This window comes from Natator depressus, chromosome 3 (genome assembly GCF_965152275.1).
Source record: "Natator depressus isolate rNatDep1 chromosome 3, rNatDep2.hap1, whole genome shotgun sequence".
Classification (NCBI taxonomy): domain Eukaryota; kingdom Metazoa; phylum Chordata; order Testudines; family Cheloniidae; genus Natator; species Natator depressus.
In genome coordinates, this window is record NC_134236.1 from 134228899 (window position 1) to 134244892 (window position 15994).

At 41.6% G+C, this 15994-nt stretch overlaps 1 protein-coding gene across 7 annotated transcripts in view; it reads left to right on the forward strand.

The window, feature by feature from the left end:
- GGPS1 (geranylgeranyl diphosphate synthase 1) overlaps nucleotides 1–14273 on the forward strand; it is a 58948-nt gene extending 44675 nt beyond the window's left edge. For all 7 annotated transcript variants that reach the window (XM_074948870.1, XM_074948868.1, XM_074948875.1 and 4 more), the window contains 2 exons: nucleotides 2187–2257; nucleotides 10737–14273. In XM_074948870.1, the coding sequence (XP_074804971.1) occupies nucleotides 10758–11498 (741 nt within the window). In that variant the 5' untranslated portion in view covers nucleotides 2187–2257; nucleotides 10737–10757 and the 3' untranslated portion in view covers nucleotides 11499–14273. The remainder of the gene's footprint in view (nucleotides 1–2186; nucleotides 2258–10736) is intronic.
- Nucleotides 14274–15994: the final 1721 nt, after the last annotated feature.

The window sequence follows — 15994 nt, forward strand, 5'->3', positions numbered from 1 at the left end:
TAATCATTAAACCCGCTTGCTTTTAAACCATGTATACTATTTAAAAAGGTACTCACCAGAGGTCCCTTCTCCACCTGGTGGGTCCGGGAGGCAGCCTTGGTGGATTCGGGGGGTACTGGCTCCAGGTCCAGGGTGAGAAACAGTTCCTGACTGGCGGGAAAACCGGTTTCTCCGCTTCCTTGCTGTGAGCGATCTACAACCTCATCATCATAATCTTCCTTGTCCCCAAAACCTGCTTCCGTGTTGCCTCCATCTCCATTGAAGGAGTCAAACAACACGGCTAGGGTAGTGGTGGCTGAACCCCCTAAAATGGCATGCAGCTCGTCATAGAAGCGGCATGTTTTGGGCTCTGACCCGGAGCGGCCGTTTGCCTCTCTAGTTTTCTGGTAGGCTTGCCTCAGCTCCTTAAGTTTCACGCGGCACTGCTTCGGGTCCCTGTTATGGCCTCTGTCCTTCATGCCCTGGGAGATTTTGACAAATGTTTGGCATTTCGAAAACTGGAACGGAGTTCTGATAGCACGGATTCCTCTCCCCATACAGCGATCAGATCCCGTACCTCCCGTTCGGTCCATGCTGGAGCTCTTTTGCAATTCTGGGACTCCTCTGCTGATGAGCTCTGCATGGTCACCTGCAGCTTGCCATGCTGGCCAAACAGGAAATTAAATTCAAAAGTTTGCGGGCCTTTTCCTCTGTACCTGGCCAGTGCATCTGAGTTGAGAGTGCTGTCCAGAGCGGTCACAATGGAGCACTCTGGGATAGCTCCCGGAGGCCAATACCGTCTAATTGTGTCCACAGTACCCCAAATTCGACCCAGCAAGGCCGATTTCCACGCTAATCCCCTTGTCGGGAGTGGAGTAAAGAAATATAGATTTTAAGAGCCCTTTAAGTCGGAAAAAAGGGCTTCGTCGTGTGGACGGGTGCAGGGTTAAATTGATTTAACGCTGCTAAATTCAACCTCAGCTCCTAGTGTAGACCAGGGCTTAGTGTTTTTTGGGAGAGCTTTCCAGAACACAGGATCGGTGCCTACAAATAGTTTTATAAACTTTTGAAAATATTTTCCCTTCTGTTCAAAATGTGTATTAAGGATCTCTTTGGTATTGGCTCTGTCAGACTGTTTCTGCTGCCTTGTTGCTCACCTTTCTGGTGCCAACAAACCTCATTAAACTAGTTAGCGGATTTCCAGTGCGATGCAGAAACGGAAATAAGTCAAACTCCACTTTTGTTGTCCTGGCTGGAATACAGGCTGCTATGATGGCAGTTAACCAGGGGGAAAAAATAAGACCTGGTATATTGTGGGAGGACCAGCTGCAAACGAAGGGGATGATCAATAAATAAAACATGAGATCAGTGTACTAGCACAGTGGTTCTCCAAGCCGGTCCGCCGCTTGTTCAGGGAAAGCCCCTGGTGCGCCGGTCCGGTTTGTTTACCTGCCGGGTCCTCAGGTTTGGCCGATCACGGCTCCCACTGGCCAATGGGGCTGCGGGAAGGGCGCCACAACCCCCATTGGCCTGGAGTGGTGAACCGCGGCCAGTGGGAGCCGCGATTGGCCACACCTGCGGACACGGCAGGTAAACAAACTGGCGCTCCAGGGGCTTTCCCTGAACAAGCGGCGGACCGGCTTTGAGAACCACTGCACTAGCAGATAAGGTGTTTTGATAGTTAAATGATTGGTCTGACTCTGAAACCTTGTTTTATAACTTGTTACATACCCAGAGAAGTCCTTAATGTTGATAAATTTAGGTTTATAATATTTGTCAGTTGCTGTCAGATTTATATAAGCTACAGACTTGCAGTCTGGCCTTCATCCACCATGATCAACTATAAACCATTTTACCAATTTAATTACAGCAGTGTCTAAGTATAACTTACTGTAACTGATAGCACCATGAGATGTTTAACGTGAGGCCACTGATATAACTAAGCAAGATGCTGTTTGTTCTATACGTTATGGAAGCAGTCCTCCTTTTCCTATTTCCCGCAGTACTTATACTATTATAATCTGCCCTCTTAAGTTAAAACTCATTGGGGACATTGTTTGTTACTGATCAACGTTGTTATTGAACCAATATTTCTAACAATTACCACTATAAGAACAAGAGGCATGGAATTGTTGTACTGGTATTTGACTTTTTGTCTATTCGATGTCATGGAATTGCCTTCCTCAATATTTAAACCTTTTTTACAGGTAAGCAAGTGAGAACCAAACTGTCACAGGCCTTTAATCACTGGCTGAATGTTCCAGAAGATAAAATACAGGTACCAGTCACTTTCTCTGTATTGCTTAAAAAGGAGGTATTTTTAAAACTAGAAGAGGTACAGATGACGGATACCGTTAGTTTAGATAGTATTGAATACGGATGAATCCCAAACACTTCCATTTATTTTTTGCTGAAGGTGGCTTGACTTGTTGGAAAGCAGTTTGCTATGGCTTGCAGCCTTGTGAATTTAATGTTAATAAAAAGGTAAACATCTGCTTATTAACATTACTCAAAATATTACACACAAAAAAGTAACCCCTTGGTGTCTGGCTGTGTGCCCCCGCCATGTGACTCTGTCAAGTCAAACATTCTCTTCAGAAATCTAGTCTGCAGTGCATTTTTTCTAAATTAACTAAATCTAAGGTATAAAAGCTTCTCACCAAATATCTGACGAGATCAATTCTTCAACTCTTATTTCTGACAGTGTTATCCAGCCAGTCCCTACGTTGATTTCATTAGTGACCTGTACCTCATTGTTGAGGTTCTTGTTAGGACTGTCGAGATTAAAAAAAATTAATCGCACTGTTAAGAAATAATAGAATACCATTTATTTAAATATTTTGGATGTTTTCTACATTTTTCAAATATACTGATTTCAATTACAACATAGAATACAAAGTGTACAGTGCTCATTTTATATTTTTATTACAAATATTTGGACTGTAATACTATTTATTTTTCAATTCACCTAATACTAGTATTCAGAAATAAAACACTCAGTCCTACTTCTTGTTCGGCCAGTTGTTCAAACAAACAAGTTTGTTTACATTTACAGGAGATAATGCTGCCCACTACTTGTTTAGTGACACCTGAAAGTGAGAACAGGCATTCGTATGTCACTGTTGTAGCCAGGGTCGCAAGATATTTGTGCCATATGTGGTAAAGAGTCATGCTTTGACCACCATTCTGAGGACATGCATCCATGCTGATGACTGTTTCTGCTTTATAACAATCCAAAGCAGTGCGGACCGAAGCATGTTCATTTTCATCATCTGAGTCAGATGCCACTGGCAGAAGGTTGATGATTTTTTTTTTTTTTTTTTTTTGGTGGTTCGCGTTCTGTAGTTTCCTCATCAGAGTGTTGCTCTTCTAAGACTTATGAAAGCAAGCTCCACACCTTGTCCCTCTCAGATTTTGGAAGGCACTTAAGATTCTTAAACTTTGGGTCGAGTGCTGTAGCTATCTTTAGAAATCTCACATTGGTACCTTCTTTGCATTTTATCAAATTTGCAGTGAAAGCGTTCTTAAAATGAACACGTGCTGGGTCATCATCCGAGACTGACATAATACAAAATATATGGCAGAATACAGGTAAAACAAAGCAGGCGACATATAATTCTCCCCAAAGGAGTTCAGTCACAAATTTAATTAACACATTTTTTTTAATGTGCATCAGTATGGAAGCATGTCCTCTGGATGGTGGCTGAAGCACGAAGGAGCATACAAATGTTTAGCATATCTGGCACGTAAATACTGTACCTTGCAATGCCGGCTACAAAAGTGCCCTGCAAACGCCTGTTCTCACTTTCAGGTGACATTGTAAATAAGAAATGGGTAGCATTATCTCCCGTAAATGTAAACAAACTTGTTTGTCTTAGCAATTGGCTGAATGAGTAGTAGGACTGAGTGGACTTCTAGGCTCTAAAGTTTTACATTGTTTTGTTTTTGAGTGCAATTATCTAACCAAAAAAACCTACATTTGTAAATTGCACTACAGTACTTGTATGAGGTGAATTGAAAAATACTATTTCTTTTATCATTTTTACCGTGCAAATATTTGTAATAAAAAATAATATACAGTGAGCACTGTACACTTTGTATTCTGTGTTATAACTGAAAACATATGTGAAAATGTGGAAAACATCCAAGAATATTTAAATAAATGGTATTCTATTGTTTAATCGCGAGATTAATTTTTTTAATCACTTGACAGCCCTAGTCCCTTCATATTCTTTTTTGGGAGGTATACGTAGGTCTTTTGTACACGTGCCTTTCACAAAAGCAATGATGATGCGATTTCCTTCGTCAAATAAGAAACATGATAAGCTGGTAGCACAAGAGTAATGTTTCACTTAGAAAGGCAATGGAAAAGACCACGAATAAGAACTTAAGAATGGCCATACTGGGTCAGACCAATGGTCCATCTAGCCCAGTATCCTGTGTTCCGACAATGGCCAATACCAGATGCCCAAGAGGGAATGAACAGAAGAAGTAATCATCAAGTGATCCATCCCCTGTTGCCCATTCCCAGCATCTGGCCCAAAGAGTCTAGGGACGCTTCAGAGCATGGTTTTGCATCCCTACCCATCCTGGTTTATAGCCATTGATGGACCTATCCTCCATGAACTTATCTAATTCTTTTTTTGAGCCCTGTTAGAGTCTTGGCCTTCGCAACATCCTCTGACAGTGAGTTCCGCAGGTTGACTGTGCGTTGTGTGAAGAAATACTACCTTTTGTTTTAAACCTGCTGCCTGTTAATTTCATTTGGAGACCCCTAGTTCTTGTGTTGTGAGAAGGAGTAAATAACATTTCCTTATTTACTTTCTCCACACCAGTCATGATTTTATAGACCTCTATCATATCCCCCCTTAGTCGTCTCTTTCCCAAGCTGAGAAGTCCCAATCTTATTAATCTCTCATCATACGGAAGCTGTTCTTATGCACCTAATCATTTTTGTTCTCCTTTTCTGTACCTTTTCCAATTCCAATGTATCTTTTTTGAGATGGGGCAACCAAATTTGCATGCAGTATTCAAGATGTGGGCATACCATGCATTTATATAGAAGCATTATGATATTTTCTGTCTTATTATCTATCCCTTTCCTAATGATTCCCAACATTCTGTTTGCTTTTTTGACTGCCGCTGCACACTGAATGGATGTTTTCAGACAACTATCCACAATTCCTCCAAAATCTTTCCTGAGGGGTAACAGCTAATTTAGACCCCATCATTTTATATGTACAGTTGGGATTTTTTCCCCCCAATGTGCACTACTTTGTATTTATCAACACTGAATTTCATCTGCCATTTTGTTGCCCAGTCATGGCAACTCATGAGACTTTTGCTCTCTGAGTAATGACAAGTTTCTTATTTGACTGCATTTCGGTAACTTGGGAGGACAAAATAGTATTGCATAGGACAAGCAATTTAGAAACCAGTTGGGCTTAACTTTCTGGTGCCCCTCTAACTGCCAGAGCAAGAAAACTGGCAGAAAACAGCAGCCTGTATCAAGAGGCTAGAGAACATCTGATGAAGGCCTTCGTCCTTGGCTTGAAATTCCTCATCACTGGAGGAAGAATAAAAGAGTAAACATTGCTAGCCACATGACACCATTGCTTGGAATGGAGAAAAGAGTAAAAAAACAAAACCACATCACCAAAACACTACTGTTATTAATGCTAAAGCCACAATTCTTCCCACACTAAACTGTGCAAGTCTCTAAGATTTTAGAACCGCAGTCCTTACCTGCTTTTAACTTATTGTCCCAGCTTCAAATTGAAATTGTTCAATGACTGAGTAATAGTATGTGGCACTACTAACTGGGAGAATCATGATTCAGACTCGTATTTCAAACAAATGGACAGTATCACAGAGCTATTCTGCAGAAATGGTAAATTCATCCATCTCACAGTCCTCCCATATGACAAGTCAGACACCGTGGGAAAGACCTACACTATGCTAGACAAGTCATAGATTCCAAGGACAGAAGGGACCATTGCAATCATCTCATCCGACCATCTGTATAACACAGAACTTCCTCAAAATAATTCCTAGAGCAGATCTTTTAGAAAAAAAATCCAATCTTGATTTTAAAATGGTCAGTGATGGAGAATCCACCATGACCCTTAGTAAATTGTTCCAATGGCTAATTACCTTCAGTAAAAAAATGTACACCTTACTTTCAGTCTGAATTAGTCTAGCTTCAACTTCCAGCCATTGGGTTGTGTTATATGTTTCTCTGCTAGACTGAAGAGTCCATTATTAAATATTTGTTCCCCATGTCAATTCTTATAGACTAATCATGTCACCCCTTAACCTTCCCTTTGTTAAGCTACTTAGATTCAGCTCTTTGAGTCTATCACAGGCATAGTTTTTAATCCTGTAATCATTCTCATGGCTGTTCCTGAACCCCTCCAATTCCTCAACATCCTACTTGAATTGTAGGCACCAGAACTGGACACAGTATAGCAGCAGTAGTTGCACCAGTGCCAAACAGAAGTAAAATAACTTCTCTACTCATAATCAAAAGTCCCGTTTGTGCATCCAAGCATCCCTTTAGCTCTTTTGGGAGCTTATATATTCAGCTGATTATCTACCGTGACCCCTAAACTTTTTCAAAGTCACTACTTCCGAGGATAGAGGCCCCCATCATGTAAGTATAGCCTACATCCTTTGTTCCTAGATGTACACATTTACATTTAGCTGTATTAAAACACATATTATTTGCTTGTACCCAGTTTACCAAGCAATCCAGACCGCTCGAATCAGTGACCTGTCCTGTCAATATATTCGAAAATTTAGGAAAAACATCCAAAATGTTTAATAAATTTCTATTGGTATTCTGTTTAGCAGTGCGATTAAAACTGCGATTTATCGCAATTTTTTTATTGCCATGTTTTTTTAGTTAATCACGTGAGTTAACTGCGATTAATAGACAGTCCTAGTTCCTATGCAGTGTGTGGATAAAGAAGTCTGTTTCTGGTTGTTCTGAGGGTGGTATTTTAGGGACAGAGTGAAGTTTGGTTGTGTGACCTGAACTTTATGTATTTGCCTACCTTCAGATGTGCTGTGTCTGTAGTGTAATCTTTATTTTGTGATTTCCATTTTCTTGTGATAATATAAAGCCTGGCAGTATTCTTGTTTGCTGAAACAATATTTGTTTCCATTCAAAGTTAGCAATTTAAAAGTCCTATCAACATCCTTGGATTTTAAATGTTTAACTTAGTCAGTGATTGTTCCTGCAGGCCCCTCAAGCAGTGCAGGGATTCCAGTGAAGTGTTGAAGCAATGCAGGAATAGGTCACATTCCTTCTGAGACAGCCTTTCTTCCATGTGGCTTCCTTTTCCTGTTTCCCAATACTACTTGTGCCCAGGTGGCTTCATCGCATTCGTTCACTCCAAACCCACGTACACTCTATCTAGTTCCCTGTCAGCTACTCTTCTCCACCCTTCATGAGCATCTGCCCATGGGCAATCCATGTTTTGAAAAGTACATTAAAATGTATAACTTTCAAATGTGTAGTATACTCTTTGGGCATATAGACATAGACTTTTTTTTTATTATTGAGAGAACATCCTGAAATGTTATCACAATACCTTCAGATACCATCTTAAAATTTAGGGAAGGCTAAGACTCCTTAGTAGAATGTGGCTCACAGAAACTTCAGAGAGATCTAGCCCAAAAACATAATGAACAGCAATGTATGAGTGAAATAAAACTACAACACAAACTTCTGAGTGATTTTCTTATTTTTTTGGGGTGTACCAAACTTTCCAGAGATTCTATAGTGGGATTATACAGTACATGAAATATTAGGGAGTTGGGGTTTTGTGTTTTTGTTTTTTTGTTTTTTTTAATTTAAGGGGTAGATTTGAAAATCCTGCTTAGAATGGAAAGCTGGCTTCAGCCTTAGCTTGGAGCAGCTGCCACCTCTCTGTAATTCATTGTGACTCTAACTGCATGAAGCCTTGTAATATGGGGCAGTCCGCAGCATTCAGCTCTTTCTATTAATCCAGTGGTTCTCAGACTTCTGTACTGGTGACCCTTTCACATACCAAGCCTCTGAGTGCAATGACACCCCCCCCCCCAATGAAAAACACTTTTTTAATATATTTAACAGCATTATAAATGCTGAAGGCAAAGTGGGGTTTGGGGTGGAGGCTGACAGCTCGTGAGCCCCCCCACGTAATAACCTCATGACCCCCTAAGGGGTCCCGACCCCCAGTTTGAGAACCCCTGTATTAAGCATTTCTTTCTTTTGGTTCCAGTAAGGGATCCTACAAGGCTAACTTCTCAGATCACTGCAGTCTTCAATCTCCTGACTGTTTACCTCTCCCCTAACTTAGCTATCACTTTTAAGCCATTGACAATCAAATTACATCTTCTGACACCTTTTTGTTCTTCACTGGCACCACACTGGCTGTCTTGACCAAATACACTTGTGGATTCATTTAATTTCTTCACCAATCAGCTAAATGTCCAAATCACTTCTGAGCAAAAGTGGCACAGTCAAACAACTGTTCCCTTACTTAAAGTTTGGACAGAAAATATCATCCTTTTTCATGAATGCTGCATCTTGCATCTCCAAGTCAACATATCACCCACCACCTTTGCCCCATTGCTTGTGAACACTGCTACACTAGCTCCACCGGTTAGGATGGATGAACATTTCTATTAGTCTCTTCTAGACTATTGCCATTTCTCTCCTCTAGGGCTTCCCCAAGTCCTAGTTGTCTGATTTCAGAATATGCAAAATTATGTTCTTCTCTTTTTCTCTCTAGTACAAAGAAACACTTCCACACTACCCAATCCTGTCAATTCCACTGTCTCCTTATTTATGCGAGGATCCAGTTGAAAGCTGCTGCTGCTTATTTTTTTAAACACCTTCCATGGTGTTCATATCAGTTCAACTCCAGAAGAAATCATCAGATCATATAGCCAGAGTTCCTGTATATTATAGGCCACCAATATCATCCAGACATCCGCACATCTAAATTCAACAACTGAAATTAGACCAAAGTGTTACAACTCTCAGGAGACTGTTACTGTGTTCAGGAGAGACTGAGATGTACTAATGCCTAAGCGCCATGCACTGGCAGGGAATTAAGTGAAAGATACCGAGTTGATCCTCACAGATTACCTATGCCCAAGATGTAGAGACTAAAACCCTCCAGGGTCACTGCCAGTCTGATATGGGGGACAATTCCTTCCCAACCCCACATATGGTGATCAGATTCTGAGCATGTGAGCATGAACCTGAGAGAATTCTCAATAGTATCTCAGACCACTGGCCCACCCTGCTCTGTGTCCTATCTCCAGCTGTAGCCATCTGATGCTTCAGAGGAAGGAGATCCAAAAAATGCATTTCGGCAAGGGAGAGAATATCCCTTCCTGACCCCTGCAGGTGACCAGCTGAAGCCCTGAAGCATGAGCTTTAGGAACAAAAGACACACAAACTGGAAGGGGACCCCAGGATGGCTGAGCCCTGCCCCCCCCCCCCAACATCCCTGTTATACAGTCTCACTCATAGAGCTTGACAAGCTCTTTCTTAAAACTAATTAGGTTGTTTGCCCCCACAGTCCTATTGGGAAGCCATTCCAGAAACTTAACTATTCTGATGGTTAAAAACCTTATAATTTCCAGCCTAAATTTATTAATGGTCAGTTTATATCCAATTGTCCTTGTGGCACTATTGTTTAGCTTAAATAGCTCTTCATCTTCCCTGGTTTTTACCTCCTGATCTATTTATAGAGAGCAATTCTTCTCTCTTCTTGGCCTTCACTTTGCTAGACTAAACAAGCCAACTGCTTAGTCTTCTCTCATAAAATAGTTGTTCCATCTTACCTCGCAGGCCACGCCCCCATCTAATGTACTCTGATTTCATACAATCTCAATGCTAGCAGGTGTCTTTTCTCTATAGTTTCTGCCATTTTAAACTTGCTTTCCCACTGACTGTTCATCTGCTTCCAAACATCTCATCTTGGAACCACACTTCTCCCTTGCCTGCCTAAAGAGGAGATGGCAACGAGTTGTACTGAGGGGTGAATTATCGTTCTGGAGGGAGGTTACTAGTGGGAGTTCCTCAGGGATTTGTTCCAAGACCAATCCAGTTCAATATTTTTCGGAGTGCCTTGGCACAAAAGGTAGGAGTGTACTAACGAAACTTGCTGATACAAAGTTGGGAGGCCTCATCAGTATGAAAGAGAATCAGAATGTTATACAGGAAAATCTGGATGACCTTGAAGACTGGAGTGACAGAAATGGGATGAAATTCAATAGTACAAAAATGTAGGTCATGAATTTAAGATCTAATTTCTGCTATAGTCTGGAGGCACATCAGTTGAAAACAGAGGAGGACAGACCTGGATATGTTGGTCGATCTCATGATGACAGTGAGCTACCAGTGTGATGTGGCCGCAAAAAAAAACAAACAAAAAAACAAAACCAAGGCAAATGCGATTGTAGGTTGTATTGAGGAAGGCATTTCTAGTAGAGAAAAGTATTGATGCCATTGTACGAGGCACTGGTAAGATTTAATTTGGAATACTGTGTACAGTTCTGGTCACTCATCTTCAAGAAGGCCTTTTGCATGAAAATTAGTTTAATAACGGAGCTCTAGGGAGCCTCTCTCAACAGAGGGAGGAGGTGGACCAACTAAAAATAAGCAAAATACTAGTTAATGCTGTGTAAATGCAAAATATTCCACAAATTTAGAACTTATTTTACAATGTAAGACTTTTCTCTTCTTGTATTATTAGGTTATTATTGAAGTGACAGAGATGTTGCACAATGCCAGCTTACTCATAGATGACATTGAAGATAACTCAAAGCTACGACGGGGCTTTCCAGTGGCTCATAGCATCTATGGAATTCCGTCTGTAATAAATTCTGCTAATTATGTGTATTTCCTTGGCCTACAGAAGGTTTTAACACTTGATCACCCAGATGCTGTGAAAGTGTTCACTCGTCAGCTGCTGGAACTCCATCAGGGCCAGGGTTTGGATATTTACTGGAGAGATACATACACCTGTCCTACAGAAGCAGAGTATAAAGCCATGGTACTACAAAAAACAGGTGGTCTCTTTGGATTAGCTGTGGGCCTCATGCAGTTGTTTTCCCATTATAAGAGAGACTTAAAACCACTCCTTAATACACTTGGGCTCTTCTTCCAAATACGAGACGACTATGCTAATTTACACTCCAAAGAATATAGTGAGAACAAGAGTTTTTGTGAAGATTTAACTGAGGGCAAGTTCTCATTCCCAACTATTCATGCTATTTGGTCCAGACCTGAAAGTACTCAGGTGCAGAATATTTTGCGTCAAAGGACAGAAAATGTAGACATAAAAAAATACTGTGTACATTACCTTGAGAATGTAGGTTCCTTTGAGTACACTCGGCAAACGCTGAAAAAGCTTGAATCTGAAGCATATAAACAGATTGAGTCACTTGGGGGAAACCCTGAACTTGTAGCACTAGTTGAACACTTAAGCAAAATGTTCAAAGAAAATGAAAATTAATTAATAATTGACTTGACTTGTTCTTTGGGGAGGGAAACTTTAAAACCAGCATGTATTAACTAGACTTTCTTACTAAATCCATGTAAAGAAAAGTGTAGAAATGATGCTTATTTAAAATTACTTATTACTGCTGCATTATAGAAACTGCTATATTAGACATCATGTAAGTAGTAATTGAAGGGTATTTGTATACATTACAAATTATCTCTGCAGCTCTAATTACAACTGCTTACAAAATATTGCATAGAGAAATAAACTTGCATAGATCTGTTAAAGGTAAAATTGTTAATTTTAGTTTTTCATGTGAATCTTTCAGTTGTAATCTCCACAGCACAGTCAATAGTATTTATTTTAGCTGTAGCGTTTGTGTCCTCTAAGAACACTGCAGGTTTTAATTTGAGATGGGTTTGACTGAATTTTCATATTAAATTGAATTTGCCCTATTTAGGAGCTTTTGTATTTTTTTAAACATGGAGATTTAGGTAACCCTTTTGCAATATATTCATTGTCCTTTTTAAAGTTGTTAAAAATATGTTTTATTAAAGTAGAATGGAAGGCTAAGGAAGGCTCCACAATGGTCAATGACTTTTTCTGTACAACAAACTAATCTAGATATATCACCACAGAGCCAGATGTGGGGAATGGTGGTATAATAGGCAAATCAGTGTTGCAAAATGGATTTGAAATAATGAGTTATTTTAATTATGAATCATTCAGAGCAGTAGCTTGGCCAACAAGGGCACGGGCATTGTCAATTCAAGTGGGACTAACACTCTGGTCTGATATACCACTGTAGTCCCAATTCCTTGATAGTCTCCTTTAGGTAACTTAGTTAAGAGATTCCATCACAAGTACAAAGGAAGTAAATACTCCAATTCTTAAGTATTAGAACAGACTAGTTTGGTTATATCAAATCAGATGATTTTCTGACTTAAAGGTATGTCAAAGGCGCACCAATAGCCAAAGGCTTATATTAGATGTTAAAGCTGGCATGCAAGTTTAAAAAACACTTCATTGGTGAAATTTTCAAAAAAAACACACAGATTAACTGCAAATAGTAACATAGCAAATGGTCACCTAGTGTCTTTTAGTTACCTCCTGTGCTTCAGATATATTGCCAAAAATTCTCCTTATTGTTTAATGTCTTAAACTTTAAAAGTAATTGAGAAAATATGTATGCACACAATCCCATAGTTCTGATTTCAATTTCTGGGTGGCTCTCAGGTCATGTCTACACTACAAACTTATGTCAACTCATGTTACGTCGGCATACTGCCACCACATTTAGTACATTGCTTGTGCAGATGCATACTTGGCTCCTTGTGTCGGCGGTGCACATACTCATCAGGGGGCTTGTATCAATACAGAGTGCAATGTAGCTATCCCACTGTCCAGTGCAATGTGTTTTGGGAAGTTTTGGCAATGAATGAGGGGGCTAAATTAAGTCATGCAGGGGTGACTAGGAGCATGGGGTCAACTTCACAGTTTGAAGTTGACTTGCTGTCTGCCATCTGACAGTAGCATGGAGCCTACATGGCTCAGCTCTGTTCTCATGAGCATTGCAAGCAGAGGGCACACAATCGTGGAATATTTGCAGAGCCACAAGACGACCCAAATGGGTGGGGAACATGACGATTCCTTGGAGGACAGATTGCTGTGGGACATAGTGAGAACCAGTTCGAAGTTATTAGCATTCATGGAGCAGCTGCAGATGGCGGAGTGCTGCTTCTGGGCTCAAGATACAAGCACTAACTTGTGGGATCATAAGATTTGGGATCATGAGCAGTGGCTGCAGAACTTTCAGATGTGCAAGACCACATTCCTGGATCTGTGCCTTGAGCTCCCCCCAGCTCTCCAGCACAAGGACACCAGAATGAGAGCTGCACTGATAGTGAAAAGTGAGTGGCAATTGCACTGTGAAACTTGTGATGCCAAATTGATTCCTGACTGATAGCAATTTGGAGTGAGGAAATCCACCATAGGGGTCCTTAATTGCCTCCTGCTCTGCAGGATGGAGACTCTAGGCAGTGCGCAGGACATGATGGATGGATTTTCAGCAGTGGGGTTCCCAAACTTCAGTGGAGTAATAGCATGCATATTCCTATTTTGGCACCAGAGTACTTTGCCACTGTACATCAGGAGAGGGGGCTACTTTTCTATGGTTATGGAAACATTGGTCAATCACTGGTTGGTTGACATCAGTGCGGGCTGGTCAGGGAAGGCGCATGATGCTCAGGGCTGTTCAGAAAGCCACAAGAAGACACTCTTCTGACCAGTGGATTAGCACTGGGAACATTCAAATGCCAATACTGATCATTGGTGACCTAGCCTACCCCTGGCTCATGGAGCCATACAACAGCCACCTCAACAGCACCAAGGAACAGTTCAGCTATTGGCTCAGCAAGTGCAGAATGACAGTTGAATGTGCTTTTGGCTATTTGAAGGGTTGCTAACGTTGTTTACTTGCAAGATGGGACCTTGGTGAGAAAAATATCCCAATGATTATAGTTATCTGCTGTGTCCTGCATGCTATATGTGAAGGGATGAGGAAAAGTTTCTGCCAGGGTGGAGGGCAGACGGGCTAGATACAGGGGTCCTTGGAAGAGCTCAACTTAGAGCTATATGGCTCAGAGCCTTTGCAAGGCCATTTTAACAATGGGCCAGCTTTTTGTAGTGTTCTCTACCTGGCCATGTTTTTTGGTGGCCTGGTAGGAGTCATGTGGTGATTGCTGTATGTCAGTGCACCTATTACTCTTGTTTGTAAATGATCCTATGAGTTGTGTGACGCTATGCAATAACAGCTAATTGATCAGAACTGCTGATCCCTCAGCAGCACATGCCTTGAATTAATAAAGATGAATTATGTTCCAAATAATAAATTGTATTATGTAACAGTCAGTGCAAGAAATGGGCAATTTTAAAACAAATACATTAAAATATTAACCAAACTTAATACCTTAAGAGAACAGAACTTATGAAAGGGAAAGGATATTCATTTCTATTTCATTTACACATACACACGTTGCCATATGGAAGCCACAGTTCATATGAAGCTGTGATTCTTTAATGGCCCCCAGGGAGCAGTGATGGGGTGGTGCAGTGACCTCCGATGTCATGTGAAATGTTGGGGGCAGGGGGGAATAGGGTGGTCCTGAATGAGTTCTCATTGGGCTGTAGAGGGACGCAAGCCTAGGATTGTTGGACCTGCAAGTCCACCAGAGTTTACAGCATCTGTGTTCGCTGCCTGAGAAGCCCCATTATGTCCTGGTGCATTTCCTTATTTTCCTGCTGGGATTCCTGGGCCTTTCTCCTGCCCACTCTTTCCTTCTCCAGGCTGTTCTCTGCATTCATCATCCAGGCCCTGTGCTCATGGTCCAATCAGCACGGGCATGCAGATCTCATTGAACAGGTCATCCCAAGTCCTCTTCTTTCTCCTTATTGGCTCAAGCATCCTAGAGGTGTAAAGGGAGAGACCCTGGAGGCTGCAGTGACAATAGAAACAAACTTAAGATGCTGAACTTGCTCCCTTTGCTCCCCTAAAGTTTTAAGACTACATTCTCGTGTCTGCTTGAAATTGCCTATGTACTGTGCCAGTCACAGCATGAGCCTGGGTGAGTATGGCCCACCAGGAGTTGGGAAATGAGGAAATTGCTGGGTTGCATGATTCTAGTAGTAGATGGCACTGAATACTGACACCATTTCCCACAGGCAATGGTGATTTTAGCTGATATAGTACTGCTGAAGGTAACACAGGCAGAGTGAGCACAGCTGCTGCTGGTGTCCCAAAGCCACCTGGGTCATGTGCTACTAGCTTGTGTACTGCAATGGTGCCTGCTGAAGTTGTTGCTGAATGGCTGGGAAAGTGTCCTCCATGGAAGACAAAATAATGCATTCCTCCCTTACACCTTTGGCTGAGGATTAGAGTACCTCCATGAACATTTAATCAAGATCTCTCAGGAGAATTGAAGGGACATCTGTGTATGTACAAAATGAGCTGGCAGACCACCTAAGCAGGTCGTTTCAGGTCCACGAGTGGTCCCTTTGCCCAGATGTCACATTTTCAAACTTCCAGAGGTGTGGCTTTCCTCAGATAGACCCGTTCGCCACATGACACAACAGGAAATGCCAGCATTTCTGCTCCTTCCAGAATCACAGCGCAGGATCCAGAGCGGACACGTTCCTCCTTCCATCTCCTTTCTGCCCATACTGCTCGTTCACAAGGTGCTCCTCGAGATCCGGAGAGAACGAGTTCAGGTCATATTGATAGCACCAGCCTGGCCTCCTCGGCACTAGTACACATCTCTCCTAGACATGTCCGTGGAAGCCCCGGTCACCCTTCCACTCTTCCTGGATGTTTTAATGCAAGATGACTGTCATTTTCAATAGCTGAACCTCATGTTGCGTCGCCTCACGGCGTGGAAGCTCTGTGGTTGAACCTGATGGAGCTTTCCTGTTCAGAACAGGTTCGACTAGGTCTGCTTGGCATCAGGAAACCC